This window comes from Nannospalax galili, unplaced genomic scaffold (assembly GCF_000622305.1).
Source record: "Nannospalax galili isolate Female #2095 unplaced genomic scaffold, S.galili_v1.0 scaffold463, whole genome shotgun sequence".
In the NCBI taxonomy this organism is placed as follows: domain Eukaryota; kingdom Metazoa; phylum Chordata; class Mammalia; order Rodentia; family Spalacidae; genus Nannospalax; species Nannospalax galili.
Genome location: NW_008349529.1, coordinates 154,691 through 170,355, shown reverse-complemented (window position 1 = coordinate 170,355; position 15,665 = coordinate 154,691). Strand labels below are relative to the sequence as shown.

The 15,665-nt window shown below is 41.2% G+C and overlaps 1 protein-coding gene across 1 annotated transcript in view; it reads left to right on the top strand.

Moving 5' to 3' along the window:
* Nucleotides 1-4,133: 4,133 nt before the first annotated feature.
* Nucleotides 4,134-15,665, top strand: part of Grip1 (glutamate receptor interacting protein 1) — a gene marked incomplete at its 3' end in the record, with an annotated part of 149,139 nt that continues 137,607 nt past the window's right edge. Inside the window, 1 exon segment of the mRNA XM_017801623.2 lies at nucleotides 4,134-4,390. Within this exon segment, the coding sequence (XP_017657112.1) occupies nucleotides 4,336-4,390 (55 nt within the window).

The following is a 15,665-nucleotide window of genomic DNA, read 5'->3' as shown; positions in this document are numbered from 1 at the left end:
GTAAGCTCTGTGTCATGGAGGTACACCCACAGTCTTATGCTCTACTTTAGAATATACTCTTTCTGCTTTTACTTTTTTATTTTATTTTATTTTATTTTTTTAGCAAGACCTCCCTGTTAGCCCCTACTCTCTATGTAGACCAGACTGGCCTTGATCTCACATAGATCTGCCTGCCTCTGCCTCCTGAGTGCTGGGATTAAAGTTATACATCATCACATGTGACTGATTTTATTTTTAAATAATTTCCCCGGTGGAGGTATATGGAAAGAAACTTGTGGTTTATGATGACCCTTCCTTGTAATAACCAGACAACTCCATAAACACACAAAAATTTTGCTTTGACATAAAGAATAAACACAATATAGAAAATCAGCAAATGAGGTTTGTCAAACAAAAGGATGCAGTATATGTGCCCAAACCCAAGGTGCTGTCGCCACTTTAATTTTAATAACACTTTGGTGTCCTTGAGAAAGTCTGAAGATCTTGATTTGTTCTGTTTTGTTTTTTTACCCACCACTCCCCACCCCATTCTATCATGAAACCAGTACTATGCTATCGAAATATTTTAATACAGCATGACAAGGGGCGTCAGCCAGTCAGAAGGGACAGCGGTGGTAAACGTGTGGCCCATAGTGTTCTCCTACCAAAACATCTGTTTCACTCCCGCCTTGTTGTAGCTCATCTGACACAGTGGTTCCATATACACCCCGTACTCTTGCTGCAGACCCGGCCATGGGCAAGGGTGGACACAGGAAAGGTGACGAGAAACAGTCTCTTGGCGCCCCCTGCCGGTCATAAACATAACCGTGCTTAGAGGTTCTTTGTTATAATCAGGATCACGTTTTCTATCAGTAGAGAGGCAACAGTATGAAAGCAATTAGTAGAAAGAATACGCAGGGGCTGGGAATGTAGCTCAAGGGTGGAGTGCTTGCCCACCTGTGCAAGCTCTAGATTGCATCCATGGGGAGCCACTCAGGCAGAAGTGGGGAGCTCTGGTTCTTATCCTGTACCAGCCAAGTCACCTCTTTGAGAACCAGTTTCTGTACCTGAAACAAAAACTCTGAGCAGAGTCACCTCAGTAATACATTATATGTCAGAGTGCCTTGTAATCTGTTAAAGTCTATGTAGATATTGTATTACACCTTAGGAAAGTTAACATTTTATCAAAACCCTGAAATAAGTTATTTTATGGGATTAATCTACTCCAGATCCAGGAGGCCCATGTTTTTCTATATTGAGGGCCTGGAGTTTTATTTGATCATTTTGTTTGTTTTGTTTGTTGTTGTTTTAAAGGAAGTTAATTCTCCTGTTCTGACAAATTTACTCTTCTCCAGATCATTCTAGAGCTTGATCAGATATACATGTGATACCATTTGGCCTGCTTTATAGTTCTTATTCCCTACTTGGTGCCCCTCAAAGAACACGTTGTAAAACTTGAGCTGTCTCTAAGGTTGAGCCACCATAAGCGATGGACAGTGCTTTCAGGGCCCAAAGATGTGTGCTTGTATTAAACTGGTGTGCAAGAAACGTAGGCCACTCTGCCCAGAGGGCCCCAGCTTTCAGGCTGTGGATGGTTGCCTTGGGCACTTGAGACCTTTGGCCTACAGGTCAGTAAGTTGGGAGAGAGAAAACGTGCACCTTAAGAAGGCCTTCACTAGGGCTGAAGTTTAATATCAGAGGCTCAGCCTGTTTTAGACAAAGAAGACAAAGGGTCTATTTAAACAGGAGCAACACTGACCTGGGAATTGCTCCCAGGGAAATCCCAGGTGTTGGAGGGGCCAGAAATGGAAGGAGGTGGGGCTACATGGCAGATATTTTGGATCCTGGCAAAGGGTTTTCTCCAGAGATTCATGTCTAGAGCCAAACCTGAGCAGGCTAATAGGATCTGTGTGGATTAGGTTCACAAAATCCAAAGAGAGTAAAGAAATCAGTTGGTGTGGGCCCTTCGGAGCCCTTCTAAGTACTCTAGGATGAATTATTTCTCCTGCCAGGAAAATGGGATATTTTAATAGTTCTGAAGAATTTTCTTGGGAACAGAGGACAGAGCTTAAAAAAAACTGCTGGATGTGCTAGTAAAAGTGGGAAATATTTGATCATTTTAGCCTTAAGGAAGAAGCAAATTACGTCTGAGGCTGTATAATATCAGAGGGGCGAGAGATTCATGTAAGGTTTTGAATTTTATTTGGATAGACATTAATAAAAGGGACCAGAGTGGTGATGTTCTATGGGTAAGACTGTACTAACAGTATATTTGACAACTGCATATTCTGAGGGCTTGGATTTTAGGAAAGATGTTAGATTTGGGGAAAGATCCTGAAAGGAGCTAGCTATAAAACTTCACCTCATTTTAACTAATACTCCAATTCTGTAGTGCCAAAATATATTTCTATTCAGAACAGAAAAAATATCAAGGAGGCTAAAATGGTTCTATGGATGGCCTAAAAGAAATGAAAATGATATTTATGCTGTGAACTATTGCAAAAATGTAAGTCTACACTACAACTCATTTAATAATTTTCCCATTAATTAATAATGATTGCTTTTGGTAGACCATCCTAGATAAGGGAATTCTGTCCCTTAAAAAGTCTTTAATGTAGATGCTTATGGTGCTCAGCTGTTTTTCACATACAGATTATTTTTCCCTTGGACTCAAAATGGCAGGCATATCCATTTGCATATCAGTGGGTTGAAGCTGAGTTAATGTGGGATTTATGAATGAGAAGAAGAGAGAACTGGCTTCAATGCAGTTTGGAATAGTGGAAGCTATTTTAGAAACCAGCTTGAAAGATTTAAACTTTATTTCATTATTGTTAGTTTGAGCGTGTGTGTGTGTGTGTGTGTGTGTGTGTGTGTGTGGTGACAGGGCACACATGTGGAAGTCAGAGAACAGCCTTCAGAGGAGTCCGTTCTCTGTTTCTATCATGTGGGCTCCAGGGGTTGAGCTCAGGTTTCCAGATCCATGCAACAAGTACCTTTACCACTGAGCCATCTCTCTGGCATTTAAAAGATTAATTTGTTTTAGAGACCCGAGAGTACAGAATAAAACTGGGTGAATAATTCATATAGTTCTGGAAATGCTGATCACTGATATATCTTTTCATTTGGACTAATTGACTGATTTTTGTTTGCTATGTTCCTGGCCAACCATCTGAATTTCTGCAGCTCGAATGTTTGGGTTAACTCCTGTGAGATATTTCTAGATTTTGATGGACATTCCACAGCAAATGTCAGTTTGTAGTGACTGTATCGTGAGTGAGCTGGTGCTGGCAGATGGAGAAATGAGCTCCGCCTCCTTGTCACTTTGTGAATGGATTGTGAAGGGCTTGTTAATTTCCTCTTCACTGGAGCAGATCCTCACCAATATCTGCTGTGTTGCAAGATGATTTTATTTGCATAATGAGAAGAATAGCTTGGGGGAGGGCTGTTTAGGAAATAAGATAATAAGGTACATTAAAAATAGAAATACTTGGCCTTATTTGCTTTATTTCTGTTATCTTTAGAAACAGTCTTGACTGTGTTGTTCTCCACCAGAGGCCTTTTTTGGAAACAGCCATTAAAGGGGCTAGGACTCCATCTGTCTGCTCACTGACCTAACCCGACTTGCCTGAACCCCTTCCCTCGGCCCTTCCTGCATTCCATCCAGGAACCGGTACTACCTTGAACCTAGGAGATTTGGAAAGTGCCCAACAGATCTTTCCAGCTCTATCAAAGATCTGTTTCTCATCTCTAGGCAAAAATATGGTGCTCTCTTGAGTGCGTCACATAAGCTGCCCCGCTCCTTTGCCTCCTGGTACGTGTTGCTGCTGCGAAAACATAGTATGTGATACATGCATCTCTTTCTAAAGTAAAAGTGCAAGCATCTCTCTCGCTTTCCCCATTAAATGAGACTGCCGAAGGATCCTGACTTGCTGCCGAGAAGGAAGGGGGTGGGGGTGACTTCACTGGCTCGAACACACAGCCTTAGCCTGAAACAGAATGCAATGCACAGTGCTTAGTATTAGATTTATGGAATGGCTCCTCTCCCAGCCTTGTCCCTGCTTCCTACAATTTGGTGCTTTGTTGCTATCGAAACAGCCTCACTTTCTAAGCCATTGTGATAGCGCAGGGGGAGGAGGCTGTGGCGGGCAGGGGTGTAGTAGTAGTGAATGACACAGCTTTGCCAGATGACATGTAGCGGACCTCTGCAACAGCCAAGAGGAATTAAGCTTTGTCGCTCCCCACTGGGACTACCTTTCTCCTGGTATGTGCGCAAGGAATTCAGATGCAGCTGCCTGCCGCTGCAGCCACCAGAGCAGAGCCCCGAGTACACTTTGCCAGAGAAAGCAGTGAGCGAGAATGATAGCTGTCTCTTTTAAATGCCGCTGTCAGATTCTGAGGCGACTTACCAAAGGTACCGTGCTTTCCTTGTTATTCACTCCATGAGTCTGCTGCAACATCCCAGAAACAGTTTAATGATTTTTACTTTCAAATATAACTGCCTTTTACAGTTGATTGTCGGGCAACAAAGAACTCAGAAATCTGTAGAGATCTCTTTGTACAGGTAGACTCACACATCTGTGCTCTCTGCCTATACATCCTGGCTGGGTTCATGCAGAAACTAGGAGAAGAGCTTGTGTGATTTTTTTTTTTTTTCCCATGACTCCATTCCTTGCTGAATGGCAAACATGTCTGGGTCCGGTGCTGAAGTTGTTACAGGAAAGCATCATTTCGCATGCTGATTAGGTGGTCAAGAGGAGTCAAGTGTGCCTTGCTGTCCTTTCTGTGGTACAGGTACTAAATGCAGCTGGCAGCTTCGGGACTTGCACAGCTGCTCAGTTCACAGAATAACTGTTTATTAATTCCCAGCATCTCCTGAGCTCTGCCCAGGACAGCTTTAAATTTGTATGTGTGTATGTTAGAATTGCATGTCCAAATATGTAGAAAATTCAGAATGCTTTGGTCCTGTGTATTTGAGGAAGTTCATTTGAAAGTGAAAATCACTGTTTCATAGCTTAACGTCAAGATTCATCGGCTCGAGGTTATCTCTCTTAGAACTCTAAAATATTAATGAAATCTCTATGTAGCGTTTAAAATATGCTCTTCTTTGAAATCACTCTGTCTGTGGCATCTGGTTTACTTTGTGTGAATTCTATTTCAAAGTTAGTGAATTGTTCCTTTAAAAATTCTACCTCATAAACATGGAGACTGGCAAGTTCCCCTTGCCTTGTTTCTTTGAATAAATCTTCTTTGGAGGAAATTTATTACTGAAAAAGAAACTTTACTCTGAGCAGAAGTAGGTGGCTGGAAATGCCTTTCATGTTTAGCATGTAACCAAGTACTGTCAAGTAATTAATGGATGTAATTATGTTCTAGAAGCTCTGAACCTATAAATATGTTAATGGATGCTATTTCTATCAGTTTAGCTTGACATATCAGAGCTCTTTGATCACCAGCAGTGCTGCTAAAAATGCAATTAATATTGCATTTGGCAGAAGAATGATCACAAAGCAAATAGTGACAAATAGATAGTGAGTCAGTAACAGGAAACGGAATAAACACTGCAGACCAACTTACTGAATGGTTTGCAGGCTGTGTAATAGCAGGGTGAGTCCTTGGAAAGGTACTTTGTGGGGAATACAAGACTACCATTTTCAAATTAAGCTGTTAACATGGGGCTGTAAATTCTGTTTGACTTCATTCTATGCAGCTGGTACAAATGTACAATTTCTGCTTATAAATCATAATTAAGAGGCAAGTCTTTATGTTGTAGGTTTGGCTAAGACTTCTAAAGCTGGGTCTCTCATTCTAAAAAAGTTCTTTTCCTAGCTGAATTTAGCACTTATTTATCTTGGTGTTGAAAAATGTCTGATCCTCTTATCCTACTGAAGTAGAACATCTCTATTCATGGAATCAGAAAACCTCTAGGTTCTTCATTCAAGGAAGGGAGTGAATGCAAACAATGTTCAGTTCTTAAAGATCATTTTTTAGTTTCCCCATTTTTCAGTCTTATGGAAGCATTCATCTGCTGCACTGAAATGAGATTTAAATATTTTCTGGGATTGTTGCTAAAAACCTAGGTAATTGCGAGAAAGTATGGAGACTTTCTTTGAAGTTGCTACTTCACCCCTCCCCCAATCTTTATGCCTGCTCTATTTGGCATTTAGTTTAAGACTGCCAATTCATGATTAAAATAAAATCTTTACTTGGTATCAGCTTGCCTTAATTGGGCTTCTCTCTGTGTTGGACTGGAGATTCAGATGTTTGTGAAAAGATCTCTGAGTGGCATGATGCCTTTCCTTGCTGTCTACCTAATCTTATCGGAGTTCAAGTCTCACCAACTCTACCTATTGTTCCAAAATGGACATTCTGAGTTCCAGAATCTACCTATGGCAGTGGTGGTGCTCTCTTAGGCTTTAATAATAAAACCAAGAAATGTGTGGACTTATAACTTGAAATCCTTCTCTTTGGATATTTTGGGATTGCTTTCTCCCATCCACACAGTTCCCACACCTTCATTCTCAAGACCCAAGCACATGCACCTCTTTACCCCCATTGAGGGCTATTCCTGATTCTGGCTTTCCCAGGCACATAGCACAGTGTCCCATTCATAAAAGACACTTAGACCTAGCTGATAAAATGAATTGAATTTGCCAGGTATGGTAGCACTGGGGAGGCAGAGGCAGTTGGGTCTCTGTGAGTTTGAGGCCAGCCTGGTCTACCTAGCAAGTTTCAGGCCACCCAGGGCTACAGAGTGAGACCTCATCTTTTAAAAAGAAATAAATTGGATTTGTCTAGCTGAAAATGGCAGAGCATTTGAATTTTCTAGGCAAGTTCTTAGGAAATGCTTCAAGAGCTTTATTAGACCCCTTGGGGCTCCAGCTTTCCCTAGATCTTAAGGGTGGAAAGGCATGCTTTCTGTCTCTAAAACTGTCTTGTTATTTGTGACTGCTCCCATCATATAAAAATTAGTGTGGCAACTTTTTGATTCTCTTTTCAATTCTCTCAAATAGAAAAGAATGCAATTAAATGGAAATTTTCCTTATAATTTCCACATTCTAAGTGTTTTGCTTGTCTTTTGTGGCTTTTTTTTTAACATGCTTTCTATGTCTATTGTCCATTTAGCAAATGCCTATTCACAAACTAGCATGCGCCATGCATTGATATAGTTGCAGTTGAACCTGGGCTGATATATTTAAAGGTTCATCAAGCATTTCTAATCAGTATATTATTGAATAATGAAATTTTCCTTCATTGGTGTTATGTATCTTCTACATAACTTTTTAAATCATAGACGCAAGACCCCCCCCCCCATTACTAGGGAGGAACATATTTCAGGTAAACTTAGTGCGTCTCAGATTTGGAAGTTGAATCTTTTTCTTATTAAGCCTTCGAGCAACTGTTTTATCTTTTTTGTTTCTTCACACTCCTATCAATAAGAAATAGGAAGGAAATAATATTTGTCAAAAAAACCTGTCCATGTACAATAATAAGGACATTGAATCAATAAAGGACAAACCACTGGCAGAAGTACTCTTTTGCACCTAGTATTGACTCCTGAGAAGAGGCGCCATCTTTTTCCATGGCCTCCCTTCCTCCACAATGAGATGTCCCTACTGAATACCTATCCTTGGATCCAAATCCCAAAATAATGTTTTCTCAGATTTCCAGCCACATCTGACAAAGGAGTTTTCTTAACTGAGTCAAGCTGGGTTTCTTGGTGTCTACCTGCACAAATGCTTACCCTGAAAGCCCTTTCCTTGCAGCTCAGGCTACAATGCCTCTGAAGTGGATGTGTTCTCAGAGAAGAGAATATATCCTTAGGGTTTCCCTAGGCTTTGCTCTTTTTCCCCTGCCATGATTATGTTTTGATGCTCCCCTGAAACAGACTGGCCTTGTAGGCACAGAATCTGTTGCAGTGGTTTGCATGCCTCTACTTCCTTCTTGGGCTGTTTTTAGTTCAGAGTTCTGAACTTTCATGCCCTGCTGGCCATGACATTTCCCAGTCCCATGTTTTACCCTACCAAGATCAACACCAGCCAGTTAATGTTTATTGGCATTTCACAGGAAGCATGGCTCTGGTCACACTGCTGAGATTGTTTTTTGTTACTCTCTACTTCCTGTCTCTGCATTCCTCCTGCTGGCTCAAAACTCACCTCCCAAACCTCTGCCTTCATGCATAGATTTAAACATGTTTCATTATAACTGGCCTAAGTATCATTTCATTTTCTGTTCACTTTCACTTCTTCCTTCTTTCCAAACACACATATGGTCTTGAATAGACTTAACTATCTCAGCCCCTGTCCCATTAACTGAGCATAGGCAGTTCTGTTGACCTTCATCCCGATGGGACTTCTGAGTGAGATGTGTGTGGCTGATGCCCGACCATCCCTTCTGTGTACTCTGCTTTCTTTCTCCCTCACTGTCTTTCTCCTCAGAGTCTTTCTATGCTGCTGCCTGGACCCCTGGCTCTGAACAAAAAGAAGAGGCCGTGTGTGGTGCTCTCACTCAGGCTCTCTTCTATTCCATCTTTGTTCCTTATACTTGCCCCAATCATAGGATGGTCGTGCTTGAAAGATAAGGTCAGACATTAATCTAGGCTGTGTCCCCAGAGAGGACTGAAGCTCCACCACCTCACACAGCCAGCAATCTAATTCTTAATTCTGCCCTGCAAGTACAATCTCACAGAGGCGTGCCTGGTTATCTTTTGAAGTATTATTCAAGTGACCTCTGATTCTCTTTAAACTCTAAGATTCTTTGACCTTTATCCAGTGTTTAAAAATTCTGTTATTGAGACATTAATTTTCTGTGTCTAACCTCAATCAAATATAACAATGCGTTTAAATTTTTGTCTTAATGGAAGAAAGCATTTCTCATCTCTCCCTGTCTATAGAACCTTTAATTCAAGCCACTCTATATCACTCATTGAATGCAATGTCATTGTTCTGAGCACAATTGCTTCCTTTATGATGGGCTCAAATTTTCCATGCAGGTCCCTTTGCACTTTCCATCTGTCTGTGTCTTGTCTCATGGCTCCCTCAGCATTCTCCTCTAATGGTCCCTCTTCCGCTCTTTGCTATGATTCAGAATTGATTATCCTCTAGGTTGAGAATGATTACTCTCTGCTGAATTTTATTTCTCCTTTCTGACCATCCCCATCCCTTCTGCTAACCCTCACTGGCCTCTTCTATCAGATCCTGCCATTCAGAACAGCATCACTCTATCTCTCCACCTCATTAACTTTCTATCTCTTTTCAACTCTCACCTGAAAATATACCCTTTCTACTTTACTTCTATATTTAATTTAGTACATGTAAAGTTCTTGAGGAGCAAGCATGAGGACCTGCGTTCAGATCCCTAGCATCCATATAAAAAGCCAGGTGTATTTTTCTAATTCCAGTGCTGAAGGTGGGGAGAGGCAGGAGGATCCCTGCAGCTTGCTAGCCAGCTATAACAAGTGAGCTCCACATCGAATGAGAGACCCTATCTCACAAAATAAGTTGGAGAGCAATCAAGGAAGACTCCTGTCATTAATCTCAGAGCTTCACTGCACACACACACACACACACACACACACACACACACACACACATTTTTAAAAGGTAGCTTATTTAACTTATCATTCTAGCTTACAAACTTTTAAAAATCGCATGCCCTTTAAGATGTTTCACAAACTAAGACTGTACTATTCTATTAAAGTTTGATCTCTTGCTAGAGTATGATGCATCCTCTCTAACAGAGAGACACCACTTGAATGGAAGAAATCTGAAATGGGATCTGGGATGGCTGTTTTCACACAGTGTTGGGATAGAGTTGACTCTATGAGATAAATTTCTTGTTGTGTTTCTGGACTAGTCTCTGAGGTGTTTAGATTGAACAGTGACTTTAGACCACTGTGTTCCCTAGTGGTCTGAAACTTTTCCTCTGTAAAAGTGATCAGTTGGGCTTAGCATAGCGCTGTGTCTGTTTCATCTCCGTTTTCTGAATAGGATTTGAATGCCAGAAATGCTTACCTCCCTCCAGGAGCACCCATTCTTTAGGTGGAATTTTTGGCTGTGCCTTATAAGAAGTTATCTCCATGTGAATGGAAGGAGTTCAACTCCTTATAAGATGGTGTAGTTGATCAGAGATGAAAAACATGATTCACTACTGGAAAAAGAAAGACCACTTTAGCATAGATACTCTAATTTACCAACCTTCATACTTTGGAGAAATGTTGATGCAGAAAGATGCAAGTAGTACCAACTCAAGTTTATTGAGCATTTACTATGGATGTTACTGAACTTTGGGGTCAAAGCCTGTGCTGCATGCCAGGTACAGCCACTAGTGCTCAATAAGGCAATTAAAAGAGAAAAATTAAAATGCAACACAGAAAAGGGAGATTTATCCAATATGTCCATATTGTGAAAGGGGACAGAGATCCAGAGAACCCCCAAGGCCACCTTCAGGGTTCTGAAGTTGTTTAAATAGAGGGCAAAGTATGTGTACTTCCAAGCTGTCCTGTCAGTACGTGGGCCCACCCACCACTGACCCATTATTGCCTGGGCTTCAGTCTTATCCTGTAGTCTAAATAGTTCGAAATCTTTCCCCAGGAGACAAGTTGCTCTTCTGGTTGGTGCTGTTTTCCTTCTTGTAGGATAAGATTCCTGGGAAAATTTCCATTTCTTTGGGGTCCATTTTTCAATAATCTGATAGTCACATTGAGAGACACAATTGTCTCTTTAGAATATCTTCGTTTCTACAGGCCAGTTACATGTGCTAGTCACTAAACACCTGCAGCATACTTATCTCTCACAATAATTCTATTGTTACTGAATCATTTATTTTTATTTTATGTGTGTGTTTGTCTGTATGTATGTATGTGTACCACACCTATACCTGGTGCCCACAGAGGCCAGAAGAGGGCATCTGATCCCCTAGAAATGTAGTGACAGATGCTTATGAGCCACCATGTGGGTGTTAGGAACTGAACCCAGGCCCTCTACAGGGCCAGTAAGTGCTCTTAACCGCTGAGTCATCTCTCCAGCCCCTTGTTACTCCATCATACAAATGAAAAAGGCAACAGTCAGAGAAGCTGAAGGAGAGATGAGTTAAGAACCAATGTTTCACTTTGACACTTTCTATTGAGGAGAAGGGAAGGGGAAGCATAGACCTGCTGAGTAGAAGAGCAAGGCCACGCTTTAGGAGTCCCTCCTCCTTACACAGGGAACTAGGGGAATGGGATCTACTTGGAAGTAAGGAAGTAAGTGAGTCTAGCTGACTCTCCAGTGTTTAAAATATGTGGCGGATGAAATCAAAACACACCAGAACCTGCCACTCCTCCACAGTGAATTTCATTTTCTTATCTAAACATGAAAGACTGTTTTACTGTAGAGTATAGTGATGCCGGCCTGTAATTTCAGCATAGGAGGCTAACGCAGGAGTATCAAGAGTTCATGTCAGCCTGGAATGATACAGGGGAAATCAGGATCCCCTCTTAAGGTTCATAGTGTCATTAATAAAAGAGTTTAAGACTGGGCTCAAACAGAAACTTGAAGACCATTTTATTTTATTAGAGTTTAGAAGAAAAACTCTCAGGGCAGGCAAGCTGTAAATCTCAGCGGCTGCCCGGAAGAGGAGAACATAGGAAAGAAAGGATAAAAAAGCATGCTGTTTAAGTCTACATGGAGGTCAGACATAGCAGAGAGTCAGTCACATGGTGGGGAGGGGGGCTCCAGAGAAAGAGTAAGGAAGTCTCTAGTGTTGGGGAAGCCCAAAGCTTTTAGGAAAGCATGTTTAGAAAAGAGATAGAAAAAAGGAGAGGCTGCACTTTTCTGAGATCTTCAGAAAAGCAAGCAGACTTCCACAGCCTCATGCCTGCAGCCATATACACTCATGGACTGGGGGTAGGGATTCTGGGCAGGAAAAGTACCTCATCCCATTGAAAAACTAACTGTTCCACCTATCTTTTTAGTAAGCCCACCTTCCTGGATCTGGTCCTGTGGTGAGGTGATTTACCTGGCCCAACTGAAAATGTTAAGTTTCCACCCAGGCCAGAGATTCTGTTCTCTTGACCAGAAAGAGTTTTCTCCTTTTTAAAAATTTTATTCATTATTTTTATTTTAGACATATGAGCGTATTGCCTGCATGTGTATGAGTGCGCCCACTATCCCGGTCTAATAAGTGATATGGTGCTAAGTGCCCTTAAGAATTACTTGTGTGTTTCATGGAGGTACCTTTGTGTATTTTCACTCTCAAGTCTCCTGATATCTGTTTCCCACAAAATGATAGGAAACATATCCCACACATTTACCCATTTGCTTTTTTAAGCAATAAAGACTGTCAACAGAAATTCAGTGAGGCAGTGTTTAAATACCATAATATACGAAGGATAAATGGAAGAAGAGAGAATGAGAAGCCCCTTTTTTAAGGAGTCGATGCTGAACTGTAGAGAGTAGCTGTAGCAGACAGGCCCTACCCAAAACAAGCTGTGAGGATTTTAGGTGCACCCTAAAGCTGAGAGGCCATCCCTCCATCTTGGCAAGGTTGACAGTAAAGGCCAGGTGGGTGTTGGTAAGGAGATGGATGGTGGGGTCATGAGAAATAGAGAAATTTGTTTAGGGTAGGAGTCTGACCATGTATTTTAGAAGAACCAGAAAACAGGCAAAATTTCAAGGTGCAAACTGAGGGGTGATGATTCCTAGAACAAGACAAGACAAGTCAGGGGGAAGGTGCAAGACCAAGGCCACCCCCCCTCCCAGCCACAGGAAGCATAGAAGACATTCCCACACACAAAGGATGTTAACCTAACAACTTTCCTAATAAATTGGGAGAGTCTGAAAATGAGCTCTTAATGCAGGGTTTTGAATCATTTCTCTGCATTGTAATCAATCACCTAGGGAGCCTAAAGAATAATGATGTTCAGAGATTATTATTTAATTGACTGGAGTAGTAGACTGTGCTTCAGAATTTTAACAAATTTCCAGGTGGCATTACTATGTAGTGTTTAGGAACCACTGACCTAACTACTTAGGCAGCTTCCTACAGATGAAACCTTTGGAATCAAGCCTTCTCCAGCCAGAAGCAAGCCCAGGAACTTAACTCAGCTGCTAAAAGGAAGAAACAGAACACCTGTGAGCACTAGAGCTACCTGTGATTTTGAGGGCAGAGCCCGAATGAAAATGGAGCCAAAAGAAGGCGATGCTGAGTGTGAATGCTATCACTCAAGCCCCAGGTCAAAAGATCAAGAAGTCTCTTAAGTGAGCTCTCTGCTTTCCTTGACTTCAGAGTGTTAGCCACACATTCCTCCAGCACCGAAGCTAGTGGACTCAGCTCTTCTGTCATGGGCAATCCAAAGATGTCTAATATGAGTTAGCACTTGCATGTAGACATTTCAGTAAAAGTTTGTAAGATCTAGTTTAAAACTGGCAATTAACACGTCCTTGTGCCCACCTGAATCATTCACATTTCACAGAACAGACCTTGAACACCAGCACAGCCTCAACAAGTAGTACCCAAGCTCTTTGTAATGAGGGCCACCGCTGCTTCAGAGATTTCCCATACTTCCTTTGTTTTATGATCCACTGATCCAGTCTTCGGTGAACATCATGAACTAGAAGAAATGTTCAGAGAGCTATGGAAAGGAAAATTTCTTTTTCACGTAATTTTTCAGCTTTTGCTATTTAGGAAACTAAGGGCTAACTGATTCTGCCTTTTTCCTTATAAAGAAAGGTCTTATTTAAAGACAGAATAAAGCCAGATATGGTGGCACATACCTACAATGCACTCCTCAGTTGGAGGCAGGAGAATCAGGAGCTCACAGACCACCTTGGCTACATAGTGAGTTCAAAGCCAGCCTGGACTACATGAGGCACTCTCTCAAAAAAAGAAAAAGAAAAAGAAAAAAAGAAATACAAAGGAGAAGGAGAGGAGAGGAGAATGGCAAAGTGGAGAGGGGAGGGAGGGAGAAGATAACTGAGAAGGGGGAGGAGGAAGAGAGAGAGAAGGAAAGAGAGGGAAACAGAAAGAATACATAGTTCAAAAGAAGGATTACAAAACTGTCCTTGGGTGTGTGGATAGCAGTGTTTCTTTGGGCACCAACAGATTTTCTCATTATTCCGTCCTCCCTCCTTCCAGTTCTAACTAATGATTAAAGAGAAGAAGAAGAGGAAGAAGAAGAAGAAGAAGAAGAAGAAGAAGAAGAAGAAGAAGAAGAAGAAGAAAGATATTTACCTTCGTTTATACCTAGTCTATCATTGTAGCCCCAAGAAGGAGTAGATGACTATTGGACTAGCTTGTACGGAGCCAATGGATGAATTTTTAAGATGCTAAGTTATTTATTAATAACTATCAATAAAGCTTATATACACTAACAAATAGATTATACTAGCAAGGGTAATAAATATCTCAATTCATCACTTTCTTGTTATTTCCTTATTATGTTGTTTATTTAGCCTGTTAAACTCTGTCAGTGCACTAGAAGTGCTCTAGTGTGGTGTACTGTGCATCTCTTACCAACTCCGTATTCAATGACATTCGCTTGGGTAGCATGAAATTAGTGATGATGGGAGTATTCAGATATAGAAATTGGCAAATGTTATGAATCAAGGCCTGCCCTTAGAAAGCCAGTTGTTAATAGCATTGAATAAGGTCTCTTGCTCTGTGTATTCATAGATCCTGTGTGGATGTTGTGTGCTTTCTTGTATTGGGTAGTGATTATATGCTAATCTGCATAGAGTCATCAGGCTGAATTTTTTGAAGTTAGTATTCATACTGTACTTATCATTTATCAAAAGTTGTTGGTAATATAAATGCATTATTCCATACAAAGAAAATGCCCAATATGTATCAAGTGGGCAGTACTTCTTCCTAGAGATTTCCTGAATTGATCAATATTACACATTTATTTTAGACTGGGAATGCCTTTCCCCTTGATCTGAGTTTTTCTTTCTTTCTCTCCTCTCTTTCTCTCTACTTCCTTCCTTCCTTCCTTTCTTCTTTCTTTCTTTTTGCTTTAAATCCTTCATTATTGAGGATTAAACCTAAGGCCTTGTGCATGCTAAGCAGACCCTCCACCACTGAGCAATATCCTAAGTCCTCATTTTGTTTTTAAAATATTAATTTTTACATTTATTTTGTTTTTATTTCTGTGTCTGTCTGGGAAAGGTCAAATGTCCATGCAGGTTCCTAAGGAAGCCAGAAGAAGGTGTCAGATTCCCTGGATCAGGAGTTACAGATGGTTGTAAGTCACCCGACATGGGAGCTAGGATCTGAACTATGGTCCTCTCCAAGAGTAGCAAGTGCTCTTTACTGTTGAGTCACCTCTCCAATCCCCAAAATACTTTATTTGTTATCCATACGTGCATATAATGTGTTTGAATTCTCTCTCTCTCTCTCTCTCTCTCTCTCTCTCTCTCACACACACACACACACACACACACACACCTTTTGTCCATTTAGTGCTGCCTATAAGTGTGCATGGGTTTGGAACCATTTGCTAGAGCATGAGTAGCCTGCATCCCTGAAGAGTACTGACTCTCCCTCTTCTAGTAGACACCAATTACCAATAGTTCCTCAGAGGAGAGGTAAGACTTCGTGAGCCCCTCCCCCATCCATGCTAGGATTTTGGCTGGCTTGTCCTTGTGCAAGTCTTGTGCATATAGTTAATACAGGATCTCTGTTTGTTGCCCAAGCTGGCCTTGAACTTGTGA